Source organism: Anser cygnoides, chromosome 5 (genome assembly GCF_040182565.1).
Source record: "Anser cygnoides isolate HZ-2024a breed goose chromosome 5, Taihu_goose_T2T_genome, whole genome shotgun sequence".
Classification (NCBI taxonomy): Eukaryota; Metazoa; Chordata; class Aves; order Anseriformes; family Anatidae; genus Anser; species Anser cygnoides.
Window position 1 is genome coordinate 59,189,179 of NC_089877.1, and position 17,741 is coordinate 59,206,919.

At 38.0% G+C, this 17,741-nt stretch overlaps 1 protein-coding gene across 2 annotated transcripts in view; it reads left to right on the forward strand.

Moving 5' to 3' along the window:
* The first annotated feature begins 2,382 nt into the window (after positions 1 to 2,382).
* ESR2 (estrogen receptor 2) overlaps positions 2,383 to 17,741 on the forward strand; it is a 45,721-nt gene continuing 30,362 nt past the window's right edge. Inside the window, exons 1-2 of one of the 2 annotated variants that reach the window (XM_013182962.3) lie at positions 2,383 to 2,694; positions 12,868 to 13,337. In XM_013182962.3, coding sequence (XP_013038416.1) covers positions 12,904 to 13,337 — 434 coding nt within the window. In that variant the 5' untranslated portion in view covers positions 2,383 to 2,694; positions 12,868 to 12,903. Of the gene's footprint in view, positions 2,695 to 9,601; positions 9,831 to 12,867; positions 13,338 to 17,741 lie in introns of those variants that run through there. The other variant, XM_013182959.3, reaches the window with a different exon arrangement.

Sequence of the window (17,741 nt, forward strand, 5' to 3'; positions counted from 1 at the left end):
AATTTATCCAGTCATCAATGGTAGGCCTGGGTTGTCAAGCAGGTAAATTTACCCATTTTATTCGCTACAACACCTTTGACTAAGGGAACTGCATTTGAATCTATTGACATTAATGTATTCTTCTTCACGCACTTGTAAACACAGGGGAGCATACCATGCTGAGCTACATCTTATTTGGATTATTTTTGCCTTGTGTACTGTCTCAAGGCTCCTCAGAGTTGCTCCACATGTCTGGTAGACAGGTGCTGCTCCAGTTGCAAACCGTTGTAGCTCAGTGTCTAATCATCTCTTCCTATGCACAGAAACTCCTGTCTTGAGACTGCCCCTCCCATTATCTCCCCCCCTCCAAATCTACCAATAAAATACATTAATTGAAGACCTTCTAATTTTATATTGTTTTAGGAAACGTTAATATACTTTATATACATAGAGAGAAGGAGACTTTTTTCTTTTTCTACTGCCTAATGACAACTTGTTCCTGATCATTCACCTAGCAAATCTTTATTCCATCTGGTTATCTAACACATAACATTGTTAATAAAATCTTAATTTGCCTTGATTGAAGGTTTTTGCTTTTATTACCCAGAATAGATGTGGCTCCCAACTGAGAGAAGATCTGAACAGAGAACAGAAATACAGTTCGCAAGTAACTACCTGAAGATGCTCCTAATGTTTGGCATGTGCATGCCTTGTTCTCCTTTTCCCCTCTAAATGTATGTTTGGCTAGAGAGAACATGTACGTTAATTCTTAGATATGGCTGCTAACACATCTTGAAGTTACTGTAGGTGAATACAGAATGGTTTTGTACAGAACCCGGTGTGCTCTAAGGTGACCGATGACAGGGACTGCTGTGGTTTATTGTAGGCTTACCCAAAGAAAGGCAGTGGTCTGTTTCAGTAGTTGAATTCCTGGGGAGAAGGCAGCCATGTAGATAATCTTGAGCCCACTGATGTCCTTTGTATACAACTTCTGCTGATGGCTGCCTGAACCCTGGAGGTGCAATGAGTACTGTACGCTCTGTGCTCCCTGGTTTTTAAAGTTTTTGTTATCCCTTCAGGGGTAGTAAGGGCCCTTTAGCAGTAGAATCTCTGATGTCTCGCAAAAGAGGTGAAAGGGTAGTTACTAAAAATAGAGGGGAGCTTTGGCAAGGACCAATATTTAAAGTAAAGAGACTTGCAGGATCAGGGCCTGGTGTGGGTAGTTTTTTAGGGGCTGTGCCAGGGCCTGAGGGGAATAAATAACTGAACTGTACTTCTGTAGTACGTAGCAGTAAACCTTTAGATTCCTATGCCATCAGTATTGAGGATGATAGGGAACATGATCCTATCCTTAAACAGCATTTAAGGGCTACCACAGGGACAAGTAGGATTGCATAGACACTGGTTTGAAGCTCTATAAGAATAATTAAAAAGAGCTGGCAGTAGGGATTTGAATCCCCTGTAGCTTGCAAAATACTTTATCAGTTAAAAACAAAGGGAATTTCAGATTAAAACCAGCTGTGTTTGGACCTGCAAAATAGTAATGAGAGGAGATGGGGAGGCTCAAGGAAAAGGACATAGAAACAAGGTAGAAAGGCAAATCTAATGCTGAAAAAAACTGCATTAACATGAAGTAATTATGGGAATGGCTGACTGAGTGGAGAGTAATACTGTCTAGGCTTGGTCCTGGCTGAGCTTGCAGGGAAGCTGTTGATAGCAAAGGTGTCAGGACTATTTCATCTCCATGGGTTGATGATAGTCAAACCTCCCAATTCAGATGAAAGATTCAGAAAGTCATGTATACTTGGAGGTATTTTTTGGATCTAAAATGCAAGAATAACATGATGCCTTATCCAAACAAATTTACAAGCACATCAGCTTCCCTAGAGTAGATAAGGTTAATGCTGTGCAACTAATCAAGCATTTTGAAAGCAATCCCAATGTATAATTGAGAACTGGACCTTACTGTGTGTCTTCAAATTTATTTTCCTTTTTGTAAATAAATGTTAAGTTGATAAAATAAAGACAGCATTTTATATGATTGCTAGTTAATTTGGTTTGTATGAAAAAGAATGTAGTTACATTTAAAAAATAAAAATAAAAACAAAAAAAAAGTGTATGCATGCATCTGGTGTTTAAAAACATTACCAAAGTAATTTATTAATAATGTTGTCCGAAATGTCTAAGATGAATATGTTGCTGGTTCAGAGTGAATGTTAGTTATATTTAAGGTTTTCCTGTGACAAAGATTTCAATCAAAAAAAAAAAAGTTTGATTTAGGTTTTTTAAATGTCAGTATTTGCTTTCAGAATTGCTGGTTAGTTAATCATTCATATTTCTGTGCTAAATATGGGAATGGTTGGCTTATAAAATGGTTCAGTAATATAAGAGCTTTAACTGCAGTGAACGACAAATTCAGAAGCTTGTTATGTCAGAAAGGAGGAGGAGGAACTTCTGTTTAGGTCTTGCCTTCACAGGGAAAGGAAACACTGATAGTATCTGTGTAATCTTGCACTGATGAGCTGGCATCACATTGCTTTGAAAAGATTCATATTTGAGATCTGATGACTAAGTGGTGGTGAGCACAGCTGCTTTAGAATCTGAGATAAAGGAAAGAAGGAAAACAAATCCAGAATTGCTATGTGAAAACCTTGCTGACATGTAATGCTGTCAGAACATTTATAAAGAGCAGAAACCCTATTCAGTGTCAATCAGGTACGTGCTATATTGAATGAAATATTTATTATTTTCAATGTTGCCAAAGCTCTGCAATCGATAGGCACTGGATTTATGAACAATAAACTTTATAAGTGAAATGGGGTAGCTAGAATATTAAGAGTTTTTGTTTAGTTCAGAACACATTTGTTCTTAAAGTCTAACAGTTTATGCAGATTAAATGATCTTTCAACAGGTTTGTGTTTTAAAATTCTTTTAAGGATGCAAAGGAAATTGTAGAAGTTTGCTGTATCTTAGTACCTTGGCTTAAGAAGATAATTAGCATAGAATTGCTGCACTAAAAGCAGAAGGAATGTTTTTGAACATTTATTAGTGGTTATTTCTGTTTTAAGGTTCTAGAAAAACTGCACAGATGAATATGCTAATAAATGGTAAAAGCCAGTTCTTAGCATCATAGTATTTTTAGGGCCTGATCCAAAGCAAATTGGAGTTATTAGAAGTTTCCTCTTTGACTTGACTGGACTTTGAATCAGGCTCTTTAGATTCCAGGTATCACACTGATGAATGTCTTAGGTTTTGTTCTTACAACGGTTGTGTCTATCTAGGTAGTTTTCCCATGTTAAAGTCACTGATGTAAGTTTCCAACCTTTTAGAAGAAAATTCAGTTTTGAAAAGCATCTTCCTAATTAAACAAGCAGTTACAGATCTTTTCCTTAAGTTTGCTTTTGGAAATGCTAATATATATATACATATATATGTATATATATGTTATTTAACAATAACTGAAGGTAGGACAGCATATGCATACATCTTAATCAAATCCATCAGAGCCACTGCCTGAATACTAGTAAAGATTTTTGTCTAGCAATGACAGGAATGGTCTGGTTACTTTATCTCGAACATTTAAAAGTGAAGTTTTGCTGGATGAAATACATTTCAAACTGAAGGGGAAATGAGATATACAGCAAATAATGTAATTTAGAACTTGGAGTGGCTGGTAAATGTCCTATACCTTTTGGGGAAAAAGGTTCAGTTTTGTCATATGGGGAATGATGCACCATATCTTTTATATGCAGTGAAAGTATTGATATGTTTACAAGTTGCATGAGGAGCCCCTTTTGAACATAAAGTCATTTAGCATTTGATTCTGACGTGCTGGGAATTAGCAGCTATTTATTTCCTCATCCGTATCCTTGAAATTCCTTGCTCATCTGTTGCTTCTCCAAGAAGGGAAGAAATCTAAGACAGAAGTACAGTGCCTTTACTGAAACAACAAATACATTTTTGATTTCTAATTTAAAGCTTTAGAACTTCTATTTGCTATTTCATAACTTTATCAAAATTCCTTCATAAGTTTGTGAACAAAATTTAAACATAGAATCACCCCTCTGTCCCTTATCCTATTTTTTTCTTTCCTTTCTTAACTTTCCTATTTCTTTTTTAAAAAAGATGTAACTTACACGTTGCAAACACAGTGACTGTAACACAGTGTTAGAGGAAGACAGCTGTAGTGTCTCTATTCTCAGACTGGTAGCTGTGTAAGTGAACAGTTCAGCTTCCTCAGACTTTTAAAGGAAAAATAACAATAAAAATCTTAGACCTGAAGGAATGGGCTAAAACTGATGCTTCTTTACTGTTAATTTCTGAAATGCTGTAAATTATGAGAACCGGTTAGCTTATCTGAGTTTCAAGTATTGCTGGAGAAAGTAGAACCAGAAAAATTATTTTTTTTATCCCACTGAATTTGTTTGTTGGTAACCTGATAAACCTAAAATGTCACAGGAAGAAAATTGCCATAGTTTTAGAGACAGTCTAAAAATACTGCAGTTGCAGAATTGCCTTCAGTAAGAGTCAGACACTGAGTTTTTATGATGATGCTGTGATAATGAGTGGATTAAAGGGTATTAATTAAAAACACTATCAAGCCATATTACTATATGATCTTTTCAAATACACTGAGTTTTAGTTCTGGTTCTAGAATATTGACTTGAAGGTACAAGTAGGATGTATGGTGAAAAAGCATGGTGATCCAGGGAGATGAATAGAATTTAAAACCACTCTGTTATTGTGCTTTTCTTCAGTTATCTGCATCGTGCTTTTGCTAGCAGCAGGAAATATTCACGTTAGAGTTTTTTGGTCCATTCCTCCAGAGACAGGAAATATGAAGCTCAGAGAACAGAAATCCCAGGGTGATTTTTCAGAATTCATTTTAACAAGACTAGGAAGGCATTCAAGTTTTGTCTTGATTAATATGTTGGACAAATGTCCACCTGTGTGAATAAACAACAAAACTGACTAACTCAGCTGAGCCAGGATTTTAATCACAGACCAGTAAAAGGCAATTTTTCATGTCCAGTTCAATTATGAGTCAAATTTGAACATTTTTTTTCCCTTTGAAGAACTAAAATATATACAAAACCTTTTGTTACCTGTGGATAATGCTAAAGATACCTGATCTGGGATTCCATGCAGCATTAGAACGGTGTGTCACAGCTTGCAAAGTCAAGAATAAACAACATCTTGATTTCTGTGCTATTTCAATAAATTAGTGAAGAAAAGTTATGGCATAACTGCCAATTTCTCAGGCAGTTGTAAGTCTTTAAGCCAGTAAAATTGGGTATTAAATAACTATGTTGCGATAACTTTTTTCTTTTTTTTTTTTCTTTTTTCTTTTTTTAAAGAAAGAATAAAATTGCAGGTACAAAAATGTTTAGTTTTGTATCTTCTGTTAATGTGAAGGTCCATAGCAAAATCAATACAACTGAACTACTATTTTACATGAATTCCAGTGCAGAAACAATATTGAGCCATAGCTAAAACCAGAAAAAAAGCTAAAACTGTACTATTTTTCACATGTATTCTTACATAGATTTCATTTCTGTCCGATTACAGAAACAGTCCTTTATTTGTTTTATGACTAAAAAGGCAAAAGTTTGTACAGTAAAATCTAAGGCAACTGTGAGTTTATTTATGACCTATTTTGTTTGCATACTGAGTAGAGCAAGATGCAAACTGGACCCTCCTTGCTGTAATAGTCATGCAAATGAAACAAGTCTCTCGGTGTCTCCCAAAGCAAAGTGCAACTTCAGAGCTTCAGTGGCTGCCTGCCTGCCAGTGATGGAAAAAGCATCTTGCATGTGGCACATTTTTCTTGGGCAGACACAATAGTGAAACAGACTCTTCTGTTATGTATGTTAGCCTTACAGCATAAGTAATTTGCGTAGTAATGTGTAGAAAAAATCACAGTAAGAAGTGTTTTTATTTGGGGTAGGAGAAAGTGGGTTATGGGGCATTCTACATTAGCCTGGCAGGAAAAAGTCTGCTGCTTTTTCTCTATTCTTCTGGTCACCTAGATCTGAAAAATGGCTCCCTGGCAGCAGGTTTACAAGGAGGGTTTTCTAAGGCCTCAGGCAGCTATGGCTATCACTGTTCTTTCTTGGCCTTGTAAAGCAAGAGGTTATTTGTGGAGCCTGAGGCATGGCATGCTCAAGAGAACAGCCAGTGCATCATGTCTGCTCACCCAGGAGAAATTAAATCCTGCACTCGCTGGCATACATGCCAAACTGAACCCCCACCCCATGTTTTGGAGTTATGGAGGGTCAGACCCTCAGGTGTTACAGTGTCTTCTGCAGAGCTAAATCGGTTCACATTATTTGGGTATATGACTTATTTGTCTACCCACCTACCTAATCTTGTTGCCTGTAGATTGCCAGGGTTCTGGGTTTTAGGGGCAGCTATGACCTTACTCTTTTGTCTGTTGGCCAAGGGGCTCTTAATCTCATCACAGGTTTTTATGCCTGGTGATGGACAGCTGCTGCCAGGGAGTCTCTCATCTATACTTTCCTCAGAAAGTGAGACAGGCAGTGTCTCTCCCTGAGAGAATAGGAAGCATCAATTCCTGCTGTATTCCTATTGCCTGATTTGCTTGTTTTTCTTCACATATTGACTTTTTTTCCCCTCCTTTTCCTCTCCTAAATTTCTGTCTGACACGAGTGCATTGCTGCTGGCATTGTTCTGTGTCTGCCTGCTGTATATCCTCACAGACCGGCCTGGGGGGAACTGCTGTGGGAACAGGGGATAAATGCGGTGGTATTTTCTGTTCCTGATTTATTTATTTAAGTGTCAAGATAGAGACTGATGCTGGGAGACGTGGAATTGTTATAAGAATAAACAAAAAGAACTTGACTGAAGTCAAAGAATCACAGCCCCTGTGCCAGCTCATGTCTACGCCGTGCCAATAACTAAGAGACGGTTATTCAGTAACCTGCTGAGTTGTGTAAAAGCCCTACTGGACAAAATGAGGCTATTTCTCCATATATATTTCCACTTTTTGATGGCAGATGATTGAGCTTGGCACTCTGTTTCTCAGCAGAGTCGTACAAATTAAAGATGTCCCTCAACACAGGCTTTTGTAATGACTAAAAAACTGTGGGGTGGAGGAAGGTTCCTTTGTACTAGTTCTAGGACATTCTCATCAAGGGAGAAATGGTGGCTGAAGAAAGCAATTCCTCATGGACCCAAGGAACTGGTATATTCCCGGCTTTCTGCACAGAGCTATGATCTGATCATCAAACCATCAATTAACTGCTCAGAATTAACTTCTTAAGAATTGACTAAGTTAATTAGCATGTGCTGAGACACCCTCCCAAAGTGTGCTTCAGTGATACTGGATACAGATGTTCATCCCAGCTCAATGGAAACATGAGTCCCAGGTACAGGCAAGCCTGTACTGCTTTCTCCTGCCCTTCCTGACATCAGAAGGATATGCTTTCTTTGAATAATATTGTTCTTATCGGACAAGCGTGATGCTCTGTGTAGTGGCTTTTGCCATGACACTGCTGTAGGCTGAAGTGTGATTACAAAATCCTTGGATTAATCCTTGTAATTGCTACTTGTGTAATGGTTTTAATGAATACTGCTTTTGTAATGAAGCATGTTAGAATTTTGCCACTGAAATTCAAATGTTCTTTTTGATGCAATATGTATTTGAGTGTCCACGCTGTACTTTCAAGTAATGACATGGAGAGTAAAGGAGCTGAAATCTTTGTTTGCATTTGTATTCTTGAACTGGACAGTGGCTTTCTATTTCTGGTCTGTAGGTTTCTAAGCTTACGAAATGTACTGAAGAAATGCAAGTCATAGAAATCTTAAATCTGTTCTGAGGTCTGATAATGTTTTAAGGGCCTATAAAACGAAAGGCTAAAATTACTGCAGTAAATCTTAATGCCAGTTTGAATCAAGATCTGAAAATAGTTCCTGTTGTATACATACCTGCTAGTGATCCAATTCCATTCCAGTATATATGACAGCTCTTTGCATGTAACATGAAGTGTTATATGGTGGTTATCCTTGAACAGGACCCATAGCTCTTCACTTCTTGAACAAAGTTGACAAGGTGGCCAGTGTCCTGCGTAATTATCCTTTGTCATGCTTCACTCTTTCCAGCACAGGTATAAGGGAATTTCCTCTTCTATGAATGCCTCCAGTAGTGGAGGAACATAGTCATAAAAAAATTCAGGTAGGAAGAGACATCTGCAGAGCAACTAATCCAGTATCCTTCTCCAAGTGAGGTCAGGTTGCCCAGAGCCTTTTTCAGCCAAGCTTTTTGGTATCTCTAAAGATGGAGATTTCACAGCCTTCCTGGGTATCCTGTTCATGTTCTTAACAATTCTCATTATGGAGACTTTTTTCTTATGTCCTACTGGAATTTCCCTTGCACTGATTTTTAACTGTAATCTCTTGTCCTGGTTTGCACACTTCAGAAAAGTCTGTCTTTGTATTTGTACTTCAGGTAGTAGAAGACTGCAATTAAACCTTTCTTCAGCCTTACACTCCTCTGGTGGAACAAACCTAGTTCCCTTGGTGCCTCTTGTGTAAGTCATGCATCAGATCCCTGAAATATTTGTGAATGTTTAGAATAACCTAGAAGTTTTCAGTGTTCCCATTAACACAAAGTCTAAGACAAGGCAGAGGGTGCTCAATTTGCTTAAGTTTTTCAACGTGTTATTGCCCCTATGCATTTAATCTGCAATATTTTCTTCAGAGAAGGTCTTGATCTCATTGGAAACAGGCTGTTAATTTTGCAGGAACGGATATGACATCTGAGGTCTGGAAAGACAGCTTTATTTTCCTTTTGCTTTCCTGTCTCCTACTTGTTGCATCTAGTGCATCTCAGGTAATAATAAACTTGTTTACTTGTATGCCTTCTGTTGGCAGTATCTGGCACTGCTGTGTTTAATGAGTAATAAGTTCTCCACAAAACTTGAAGCACAAGTGCCTTTTTATGCATCAGCAATGACTTCCCTTTAACGATCAGTTTTTGAGAAAATGCTTTGGTTTTTGTTGTGGTGAGATGCACAAAGTTTAACTTGGCAGAATATTAATAGAAAGCTTTGCAAGGTGAGTGAGGGGCTTAAGCTGTGGGGTGGTGGAATGCATGTTTGCTGAGTCACCTCTATTAAAACAGAAAGAAGAATGATCATGCTTTAATTTAAACCTGGCAGAGAAAAAGGTCACCTTAATTCTCTATGACAAAAAAAATTTTGCTCAAAATATGTGACTTGCCTAGAAAATTCTAAGCATGTTGTTTACGTTGATGGGATGGTGCCTGAGAACATCCATTGCTCTACTGTTTTCTTGCAGACTGTTGCGTTTTTCTAGGAAAAGCTATTGTATTGTTTCCAAGCAGGCTCTAAACCATGGCAGCCTGCCCTCTCTACCTATTTTTTCCTCTTTCTAAAGCTAAAAAAGTCAAATTAGTTACTTCATAAAAGGCTTTTAAAAAAGGTATTTGATATAGGTAATGTACAATAAACAACATTTGAGCGTACATATACCCATTTGAGTTTGTTCAATTCGGTCAGATGGCTTAATTATTTACCCATGTATCTGTTTGACTACGACATCTAAACCAGCATTCTTGTGCTTGATCTGGCATTTGTTGCATGGTGACTGTCAAGATACATCGAGTTAAATATGTAGAGCTGTTTAAAGACTGGAAAAGTTTTTTTTTTTTCTTTTTTTTTTTTCTTTTGTGGAAATCATTGACATTACATTTTTTTTGTTCCTACGTCCTCATGGGTAGTGGTGTCATCCTCTGTGTGCTGGAGCCAATGGAACTGTATTCTCTTATGCCAGATGTGAACCCTGTGCTTAGTGCACTAGATTTGTGAATGGTAAGTGTCAACCATTCTGCCTGATTTCTTGAGTATTTATTTAATGGCATTTCATTTGTTCAGTATCTTGCTAAGCTAAACTGACTTAAGTGGATTGAAACACTTGCAGTCTCCCTACAAGACTGTATTTAAATAACAGATACCTGTTTTGTTTGTGTCTGGTACAGATCTAGTGCAGTGCTGATGGGTTAGATCTAAATAACATACTTATAGCTGAGTCTTGCTTTTAAAACCTTTCTTCTTCAGAGGAGGAAAAGTTGGGACAGGAGTTCAGGAGTTATGAAGGAATTCGTTTCAGTTTAATGAATGGTGTTTACAGTAGGAGTATGTTATACCAGGACAGAACAGATTTATTAGCCATCTCCTTATTGTAATCCTCAGCTCAAATGTGGTCATGCTTCTTTCTGAGGTATTGAGGTCAGTGGAGTTTGTTTTCTGTAGCCTTAAATCTTAACTCTGGTTACCTAAATCTGTAGTTCTTCGTTAAGAAGTAGAACTCCACAGTCCAGCAGTCAGATTTCAGGACTTTCTGAGCAATCCTGGATAATTTCTGCAGCTTTACTTTATTTGTGAGGGTCTGGGCTTCCCATTATAAATTTTCAGGGTATAAGGAACTGTGAGTGGCACGATCCCACGTAGATTCATAGTTTACTGTGGTTAAACTATTTCTGCTAACCAAGTTAATTATCTTAAGCCAATGCTGCTGTTTTTCACTATATTGCAGTCTGTTGAAAACCGTGAGTACAGTTGTCTTTAACCTTCCGGAACCCAGAGTTCCTTCTCTTGTAAATAAGTCATGAGCAGTCTGTTTTTGAGGAAGGCTGTACTGACTTCTCATGCTTGTACGGACTCCTCCCTCTAAAACTTCACTGCTGCTATTCATAAGTTCTCTGTATATTTCTAAATATTGTGTGTTGTTCTTTGGAAAGAACATAAACTCCTGCTAAATGGACAGTTATCTTCCGTACCCCTCTAGTGGACTGCCTCTCTAGAAAAACATGATTTAAAGCTCAGCTGATTTCAATTCATGAAAGTATGTAGTACCAGCTCTGTGCTCGCCACTGTTTATACAGTGTTCAGACATGTATTTTCTAAATGACTGAGGGAAACTACACAGCAAGTTGCCTGCTGCCAAAGCTATTAACAGTATCTTAACAGAATGTCTCTAGCTGATTATAACAGAGATGTGGTGGTAAAGCCTCTCAAGTCCTTCTTTCAGAAGGGTTTGGGGTTACTCTGCATTGTGTGGCCTTCAAAGGGGAGCAGGGGGACGCAGTGCAGTCAGTTCCTGCTGGACAGGGCAGGTGAAAACATTCCAGGTGCTTCTGCAGCGTGTCCATGCACACCTTGAGTACGTGCAGCCTCTGAGTTCCCCAAAAGTGTACAGCTTTACCTACACACAAGCTTGAAACACACTTTGAATTCAGTGTGCTCGCTGGGCCCATTCATAGTAACAGCTGAAAATAGTCAAATAAATAAAATAGATAAAAATAAATAATTTTTTAGTTTCGTCATTTTCTGTTTGAAAATTATTTGGGCTACCCACGCCCTAAAATGATAGTGAAAGAGCATTGGGATATTCAGTGCTTTTTGTAATGAAAATTGAATAATACTTTGTTTTTATTTTTCCTTAAGGGAGACTGTGAAGCAACTGGCTAGGGCAAATAAGGCATGTAGATTGTGTGAGAAGTGAGGTCATGTTCTCCTGCTTTGTCTGCATCAGAGTTCCAGTGCAACAACTGCTGGACATAAACCACTGCTGAGATAACTCATTTTCCTGTTTCCCACAAAGGAAAAAACAGCAGCTGGGTCTGAAGTGCCCGAGATGATCTGAATGAGTTCCTCATTCTTTCTAGATATATCTTCAATTTTATCATCAGAGTGCAAAGTGAGAAGGAGCCTAAACTATCCATTGGTTCTGGGGGCTGAAACTAGCTATTTTGGAAACAAAATTGTTATGTGTTTCATGCTATAAGAGGGCTATATGTCTGTCTTCAAAGGTGGAATGAATTGCACATGAAGCCCATAGTGAAGAATGAAAAAGAAAAACTGTAAAATACTACTATAAAAGTAATGGTTTCAGGACAGGGGTCATGTCTTAGGAGGATGGTTTGGTGGACTTTTTTTTTTTTTCCTCCTTTTTTCCCCCTGCTACCTCCAATAATATGGATATACCTAAATTGGGCAGAAAATAATTACTGTGGGCAAATTAAGGTCTCTTGATTGCTGATTCAGGTAGGAGGAAGGATGGAGAGTAGTCGCGAAGGGGATAGAGAATGCCAGGAAACTATAATACTTCCTGACCTTGTTGAATTGCTTGAGGTCTGTGTTGTCAGCTTCAGAAATATCTGCATTTTGTGGCTTCAGTTTCATAAAGGCTCTGTTCAGAGGTGCTGTATCCAAGTACCTCTCGGTGACAAAGTTGCATTGCTTACTGACATCCTTCCTGTCTTCCTCCTCTGTGGAGAGGGGTGTGCAGTGGAGTTCTGGTTTTGGGAGGTAAAGTGTGTGTGTGTGTATGTGTGTGTTCAAAATATCTGCTGTTACACACTTGTGTTAATAAAGGGAAGGCTGAAGTAGTACGCTCACAGTGGGAGCAGGAGGTGGTGAGTTTTTATGAAGATAATTGATTTCTCAGGGCGCTTACTCCACAGTTATGCGCCATGGGGTAATTTTGCCTCTAACATAGAACGGCTTTACCTTTGTCATAGCAAGTTGGTTAGGATCCAAGTTGTCACCGGCATCTTTGTTTCAGATTTCAAATGATATTTTTTTTTTGTGTTGTTATTTTGAAATGGAATTTGTACTCAGTAAGTGTCTTAGCCTTTATTTTTAAGGAAGTTCTAGAAAGTTTTCTGTTTCTTAAAGGTAGTAAATTTGAACACTGTGTTCAAGTGTATTTGGTATGTAAACTGTTTTCACAGTATATGTTTATATTTTCTATTTTACTAATTCCCCTTTTGCTTTTACAAGAAAAGACTTAAGACAAAGCTTTCTCACTTTTTAATTCAACTTTTTTTGTACCTTAACATCTTAGGATGAATATTTAAACAAACTTCAGTCTTGCTTCAAAATGTCCCTCTGTGCATCTTCTCACAAGGACTTTTCTCAGTTGCTGCCACTTCAGGATATTGGATGTAATAAAACAGAAATTAAAAACTCGCCCGCCGGTATCAGCTCTCCAGTTCCCTACAGCTGTAATCAGTCCACATTGACAGCAGAACACAGTCCGATCTATATTCCTTCGTCTTACGTGGAAAACAGGCATGAATATTCTGCAATGGCGTTCTGCAGTCCTGCTATGATTAATTACAACATTACCAGCAACTTTGGTGATCCAGAGAGTGCATCTGTGAGGCAAACGTCAAGCCCAAATGTGTTATGGTCTGCTCCTGGCCATCTCTCCCCCCTGACACTGCACTGTCAGTCATCGCTTCTCTACGCGGAGCAACCCAAGAGCCCGTGGTGCGAAGCAAGACCAGTGGAGCCAGTGCTACCTGTGACCAGGTGAGTAACACTCACTTCTTTAAAACTTTGCTAACTATTATTTACAGCTTCTTTAATTCTGTTAAGTGTCTCTCTCTCTCTTTTTTTTCCCTAACATTTGACTTCTATGTGTTGATCTGTCTGAAAAACAAAGCAAAACCAAAAAACCTCTACCAAACATCAAATCAGTCCTCTTACTTTGCTATTTTTTTAATATAACTTCTGAAATAGGATTTTTTTCTAATGGCTCTTTAGAAAACTATGCAGCGACATAAAGTACTGTAAATGCCTTCAATGTAGGTATTACTGTGTGTAAACAAAAGTTGAAGGCTGCTGGGTACTACTTTTAATAAAAATGAATTTTGCTCTGGCAGATTAAGTCCTCTGGGTGAAATAAATAAAGGTTTATTCTATTTTCCTTCTCATAAAAGTTGTTTGATTTCCATTTGATTTCCATTTTACCTGGATTTTTTTTTTCTGCATTGAATAGTTATAAAGGTTTTCATGAACTTAGAATTTAAATGAAAGTTTGTCTTTTTGTTTTGTTTTGTTTTTAATATTGACAGTCGTGCCATAGCATACATCATGTTCAGAAGAGTGTTGTTACTGAAAAAGCCCGACTTTTTCTTGTTGCTCTTTTGAACTGACTTTGTATAAAGGCAATATGAACAGTAGCTTCACAGGCTAAATTTTTCAGCAGTAAAACCATTTGCAAAAAGTCTTCCCATGCTGCACATTCACTGATGTTACAAACCATAAGATATCTGTACATCATCAGCTGATAAAATTACTCCATTCACGTTCACAACAGCTGTTTTATGGATGAAAACATGAGGCATCACAGGTGCTGTTCCTGTTCTACCAATTGCGTGTTTATTCACAGGGCTCCTCATTTAACTTCAGCAGTGATTGTCAGTATGAAAACCAGTGCGTCCTGGCAAAAAATCTAGTTCAATTACTAATAAAGGACTTGCATTATTTTTGCTACTACCCACATTCCTTCTGCAATGGGTGGGCCCTATATTGTCTGCGCAGGGCTGAGGCGTGAGATCTAAGTCTGCTTCAGACTCGTGGACTGCAAAAATCTGCAGTGTGGCCACTTGAATAGTCTGCCCTTGGAATCAGCAGAGTAACAGGCAGTTCTGGAGTGCAAACTTGCTTCGGGTGTAGGTGTGTGGATTGGGAGAGGCTATTTGAGTAGCACCAGTATACAAAAGCTTTCCCTGAGCAGGTGCCCAATAAATGGGGCTAACATCTGAACTCTTCCCACTTCGGTTAATGTTTCAAAACAGACAGGTCTGGGAAAGCTGCTCTAGGATAGTGTTCTAAGCTGTACCAAAGGTGGGACAGCAACTGGAGCAACCCAACAGCAAGAGCTCTGCATCTGGTGCTCTGCAGCATGCTCTCTACATAGGCAGAAGGGAAGCCAAGCCTGTCACCCTGGTGTTTAGGTAACTAAGTCTTATGCCTTTTGTACATATTCTGTGGGCTATTGCTCCTGTAGCTGATGATGATGACTTTATTTAAAGGGGAGAAATCAATGAAATTTGGAGTCTAATTTTATGTATGGTCTTCGTCTTTCAGCAGCAAGTAAATATTATATTTCTTGCTATCTGGACCTTTTCAGTGGTCCATTTGGCTCAGTATGATGCATTGTAACCCCCCTCTGTCTAGAGGAGTTGTAAAACAAACAAAAAAATTGTTTAATTTGACATGCAAACACAAAAGACAAGAGCTGTAGTTCCCTTCTTGTGGATATCTGGCCTGAAATAAAGATGTATTTTCTTTTTATCCTTTGGTGAGGTCTTAAACTAATGTCATGAACATTGTATTTATTGCCATGGGAACAATGACTGTGACACTTATACCTTGAAGGAAGAGTTCTTGGGATTGAAATTTAAAGGAATAGCTCTGGGGGAAGGGATAGACTAATGCTGCAAAGTGTAAGTAATTCTAAACAGCGTTGTAGTTCAAGAAAAAAGGGGGGAGGAGAGTGTTTGAATAATGAATAAGAAAACATTACCACATAGTTAGGTCTGTTATACAGTTTATTTTACCTTTAAAAATAAAGCAAAAGTCTCACTGTGAGAGGAGTTTATTTTCCCTGGGTGTAAACTTCCATTAACATTAGCTAAACCAATGTAGTCCACCTTGCTACAGCTGATCACTGTGTCATTTGGACCTTCCTGTAGATCAGCTTGAAATAAGAAACTTGAATTCTGTGCATTCCTGTTCCCTGAAAATAAGTTCATTATATGAAAACAGAAGAATTTTTATTTAACTTTGCTAAATGTTATTCAGTGTGGTCCTTTTCTACAACAGTAGTTCAACAAAAATGAACTGTTATTCCATGTAAAAATAGACATGAATCTTTAGAGCACCTTTTTTTTTGTTTGTTTGTTTCTTCAGCAAATGATGGGAATTTAGTGATGCAGAATGTTTCTTTCTATTGTATGTCCTATAGCTAGTGAAGATAATAGAAATAGTGTCATACATTTTGTTGGTGCAGAATTGGTATATCCAAACACTCCATTTATGTTAAAATGAAACAAAGAGAAAAAGAATGTGACAGAGTAATTATATGATATTTAGGAGTAATCTGGCAGGGAGTCTAAGACTGATTTCTGCCTTCATGCCCTAACTAAAAGGTTTTTAATTAAAGAAAAAAAAGGTTTGATTTTAAAATGGACAGATATATTTCTTTTCAAAAAGTGTTAGGAAACTTTAATGAAGGTGCCAGATTGATTCTTCTGGAACTTAATTTGTTCCTCCCTTCTACTATTTTCCTTGTACTTCTAACCAATTGCAGAAAGAACATGTAAGTAAAGGTTTGTGCAGGCCAGCAATGCTTGCTTGATTACAAATTATTTAGTAACTACATTTGCCTTGTTCACTGTGCACTAATATTTTATTTATGCATTGTTTAAACTCTGCTCTGAAGCTATAATTATTTGTTTTATCCTCCTATGCTATTTTTTTTTTTAAATTGTGTTAATTCTGTAGAGCACTCAAAAGTATCTTGAAAACTCTCTGAAGTGACGGATTGGCATTTCAATTTTATGATGAAGGAGTTAGAGATTAAGCAATAATATGTCCCTTAATCTTCAGATACCTATGGCACAATTTTCATCATATTAATCAGTGTTTGGAGCAGAATCTGTGCTCTGGAGATATAAACATTGACAGTTTTGTGATATTAACACCTCCAGAAGTTATGGTGGAGGGAGTCTCTAGAAACTGAGGAAGATAAGGATTGAGAAGTGTTCTGCAGCTGACTTTTACCCAACATATTCCACATGTTCTGGAAGAGAAAGGAAGAGGTTTAAATTCCTTGGAGCAAAACTCAGTAACTATAAGACTCTCCTTGGACTTCCAGCATGCTAAACAGGGCAAGAGTATGAGCATGGGAAGCAACAGTCTCGGATACAGCCTTTGTCATTGTACGGCTTATGTTCATATGGGATTGAATCATCTCCAGGCAGTGAATGAGCCAGTGTCCTGTGGGAGGGAAGCCTATTAAGAAATGATAAAATCTGGCCTGTTAATTTTAACTTCACAATTTTTTTGCTTTTTTGTTGTTGCTGTTTTTCTAGGTGTCTTTCGTTTTTGATTTTTCTTTTCCTCCCTCTCTTTATAAACTACAATAGTTTAGGTTTTAAAAAAAGCATGGCACGCAACAAATGCTGTGAGTAAATCTGGCTAATTGCCACAGTTCTTAATTTTTAATAAAAAGTTGAATTTAGGCTCAAATTTTCCAGGTGTAGCATATGCATCAAACACATGCTGCGACAGAGCTCAGGCCTTGGAGATCCTTTTGGGTCACTTGCAACTTGGGATATTCCATGATTCTGTGGAAGCTAGAAGGAATTAAGAGATGTGATAGATATTGAATAACCTAAATAGTTCTGCTGATTCCTTCTCCTTTAGGGTAATCATCTTGTCACTGTTGATGACTAGTAGGAAATCGCTGACTTGTTACCTTCCAAAAAAACTCTTAGTTCTCTTTAGGGAAACATAATCTCTCTATATAGAAATCATGATCATAAATAGAGAGCAGCCAGGGTACATCTTCCTTTTTCCTGCATCCTTTTGTGTAGGAGTTTTGTGGGCACACAGCCAACTATGGCCAGTTTTAGTGGAGGACCTGGCAGCTTAATCATCTGCTGAGCATGCTTGAGTACACCAGCCACACAAGTGATGGGAAGCGGCCTCTAACCACGTGTGAGGCTACCTGTTCTGTTTCGTCGTTTGTATGGATAAGCTGCCCCATCACGAGGTCCTCAGGGAAATGAATACGTACCTTAAAACTCTCGACTATTTCCTAGCTCTGTTGTCCTTAAAGACAACAATAACAAAATGATTGGTTTTGAACCTCCTGCTGCACTGCCACAGCTATTGCCGATGAGCAGATTTCATGCCCGTTGA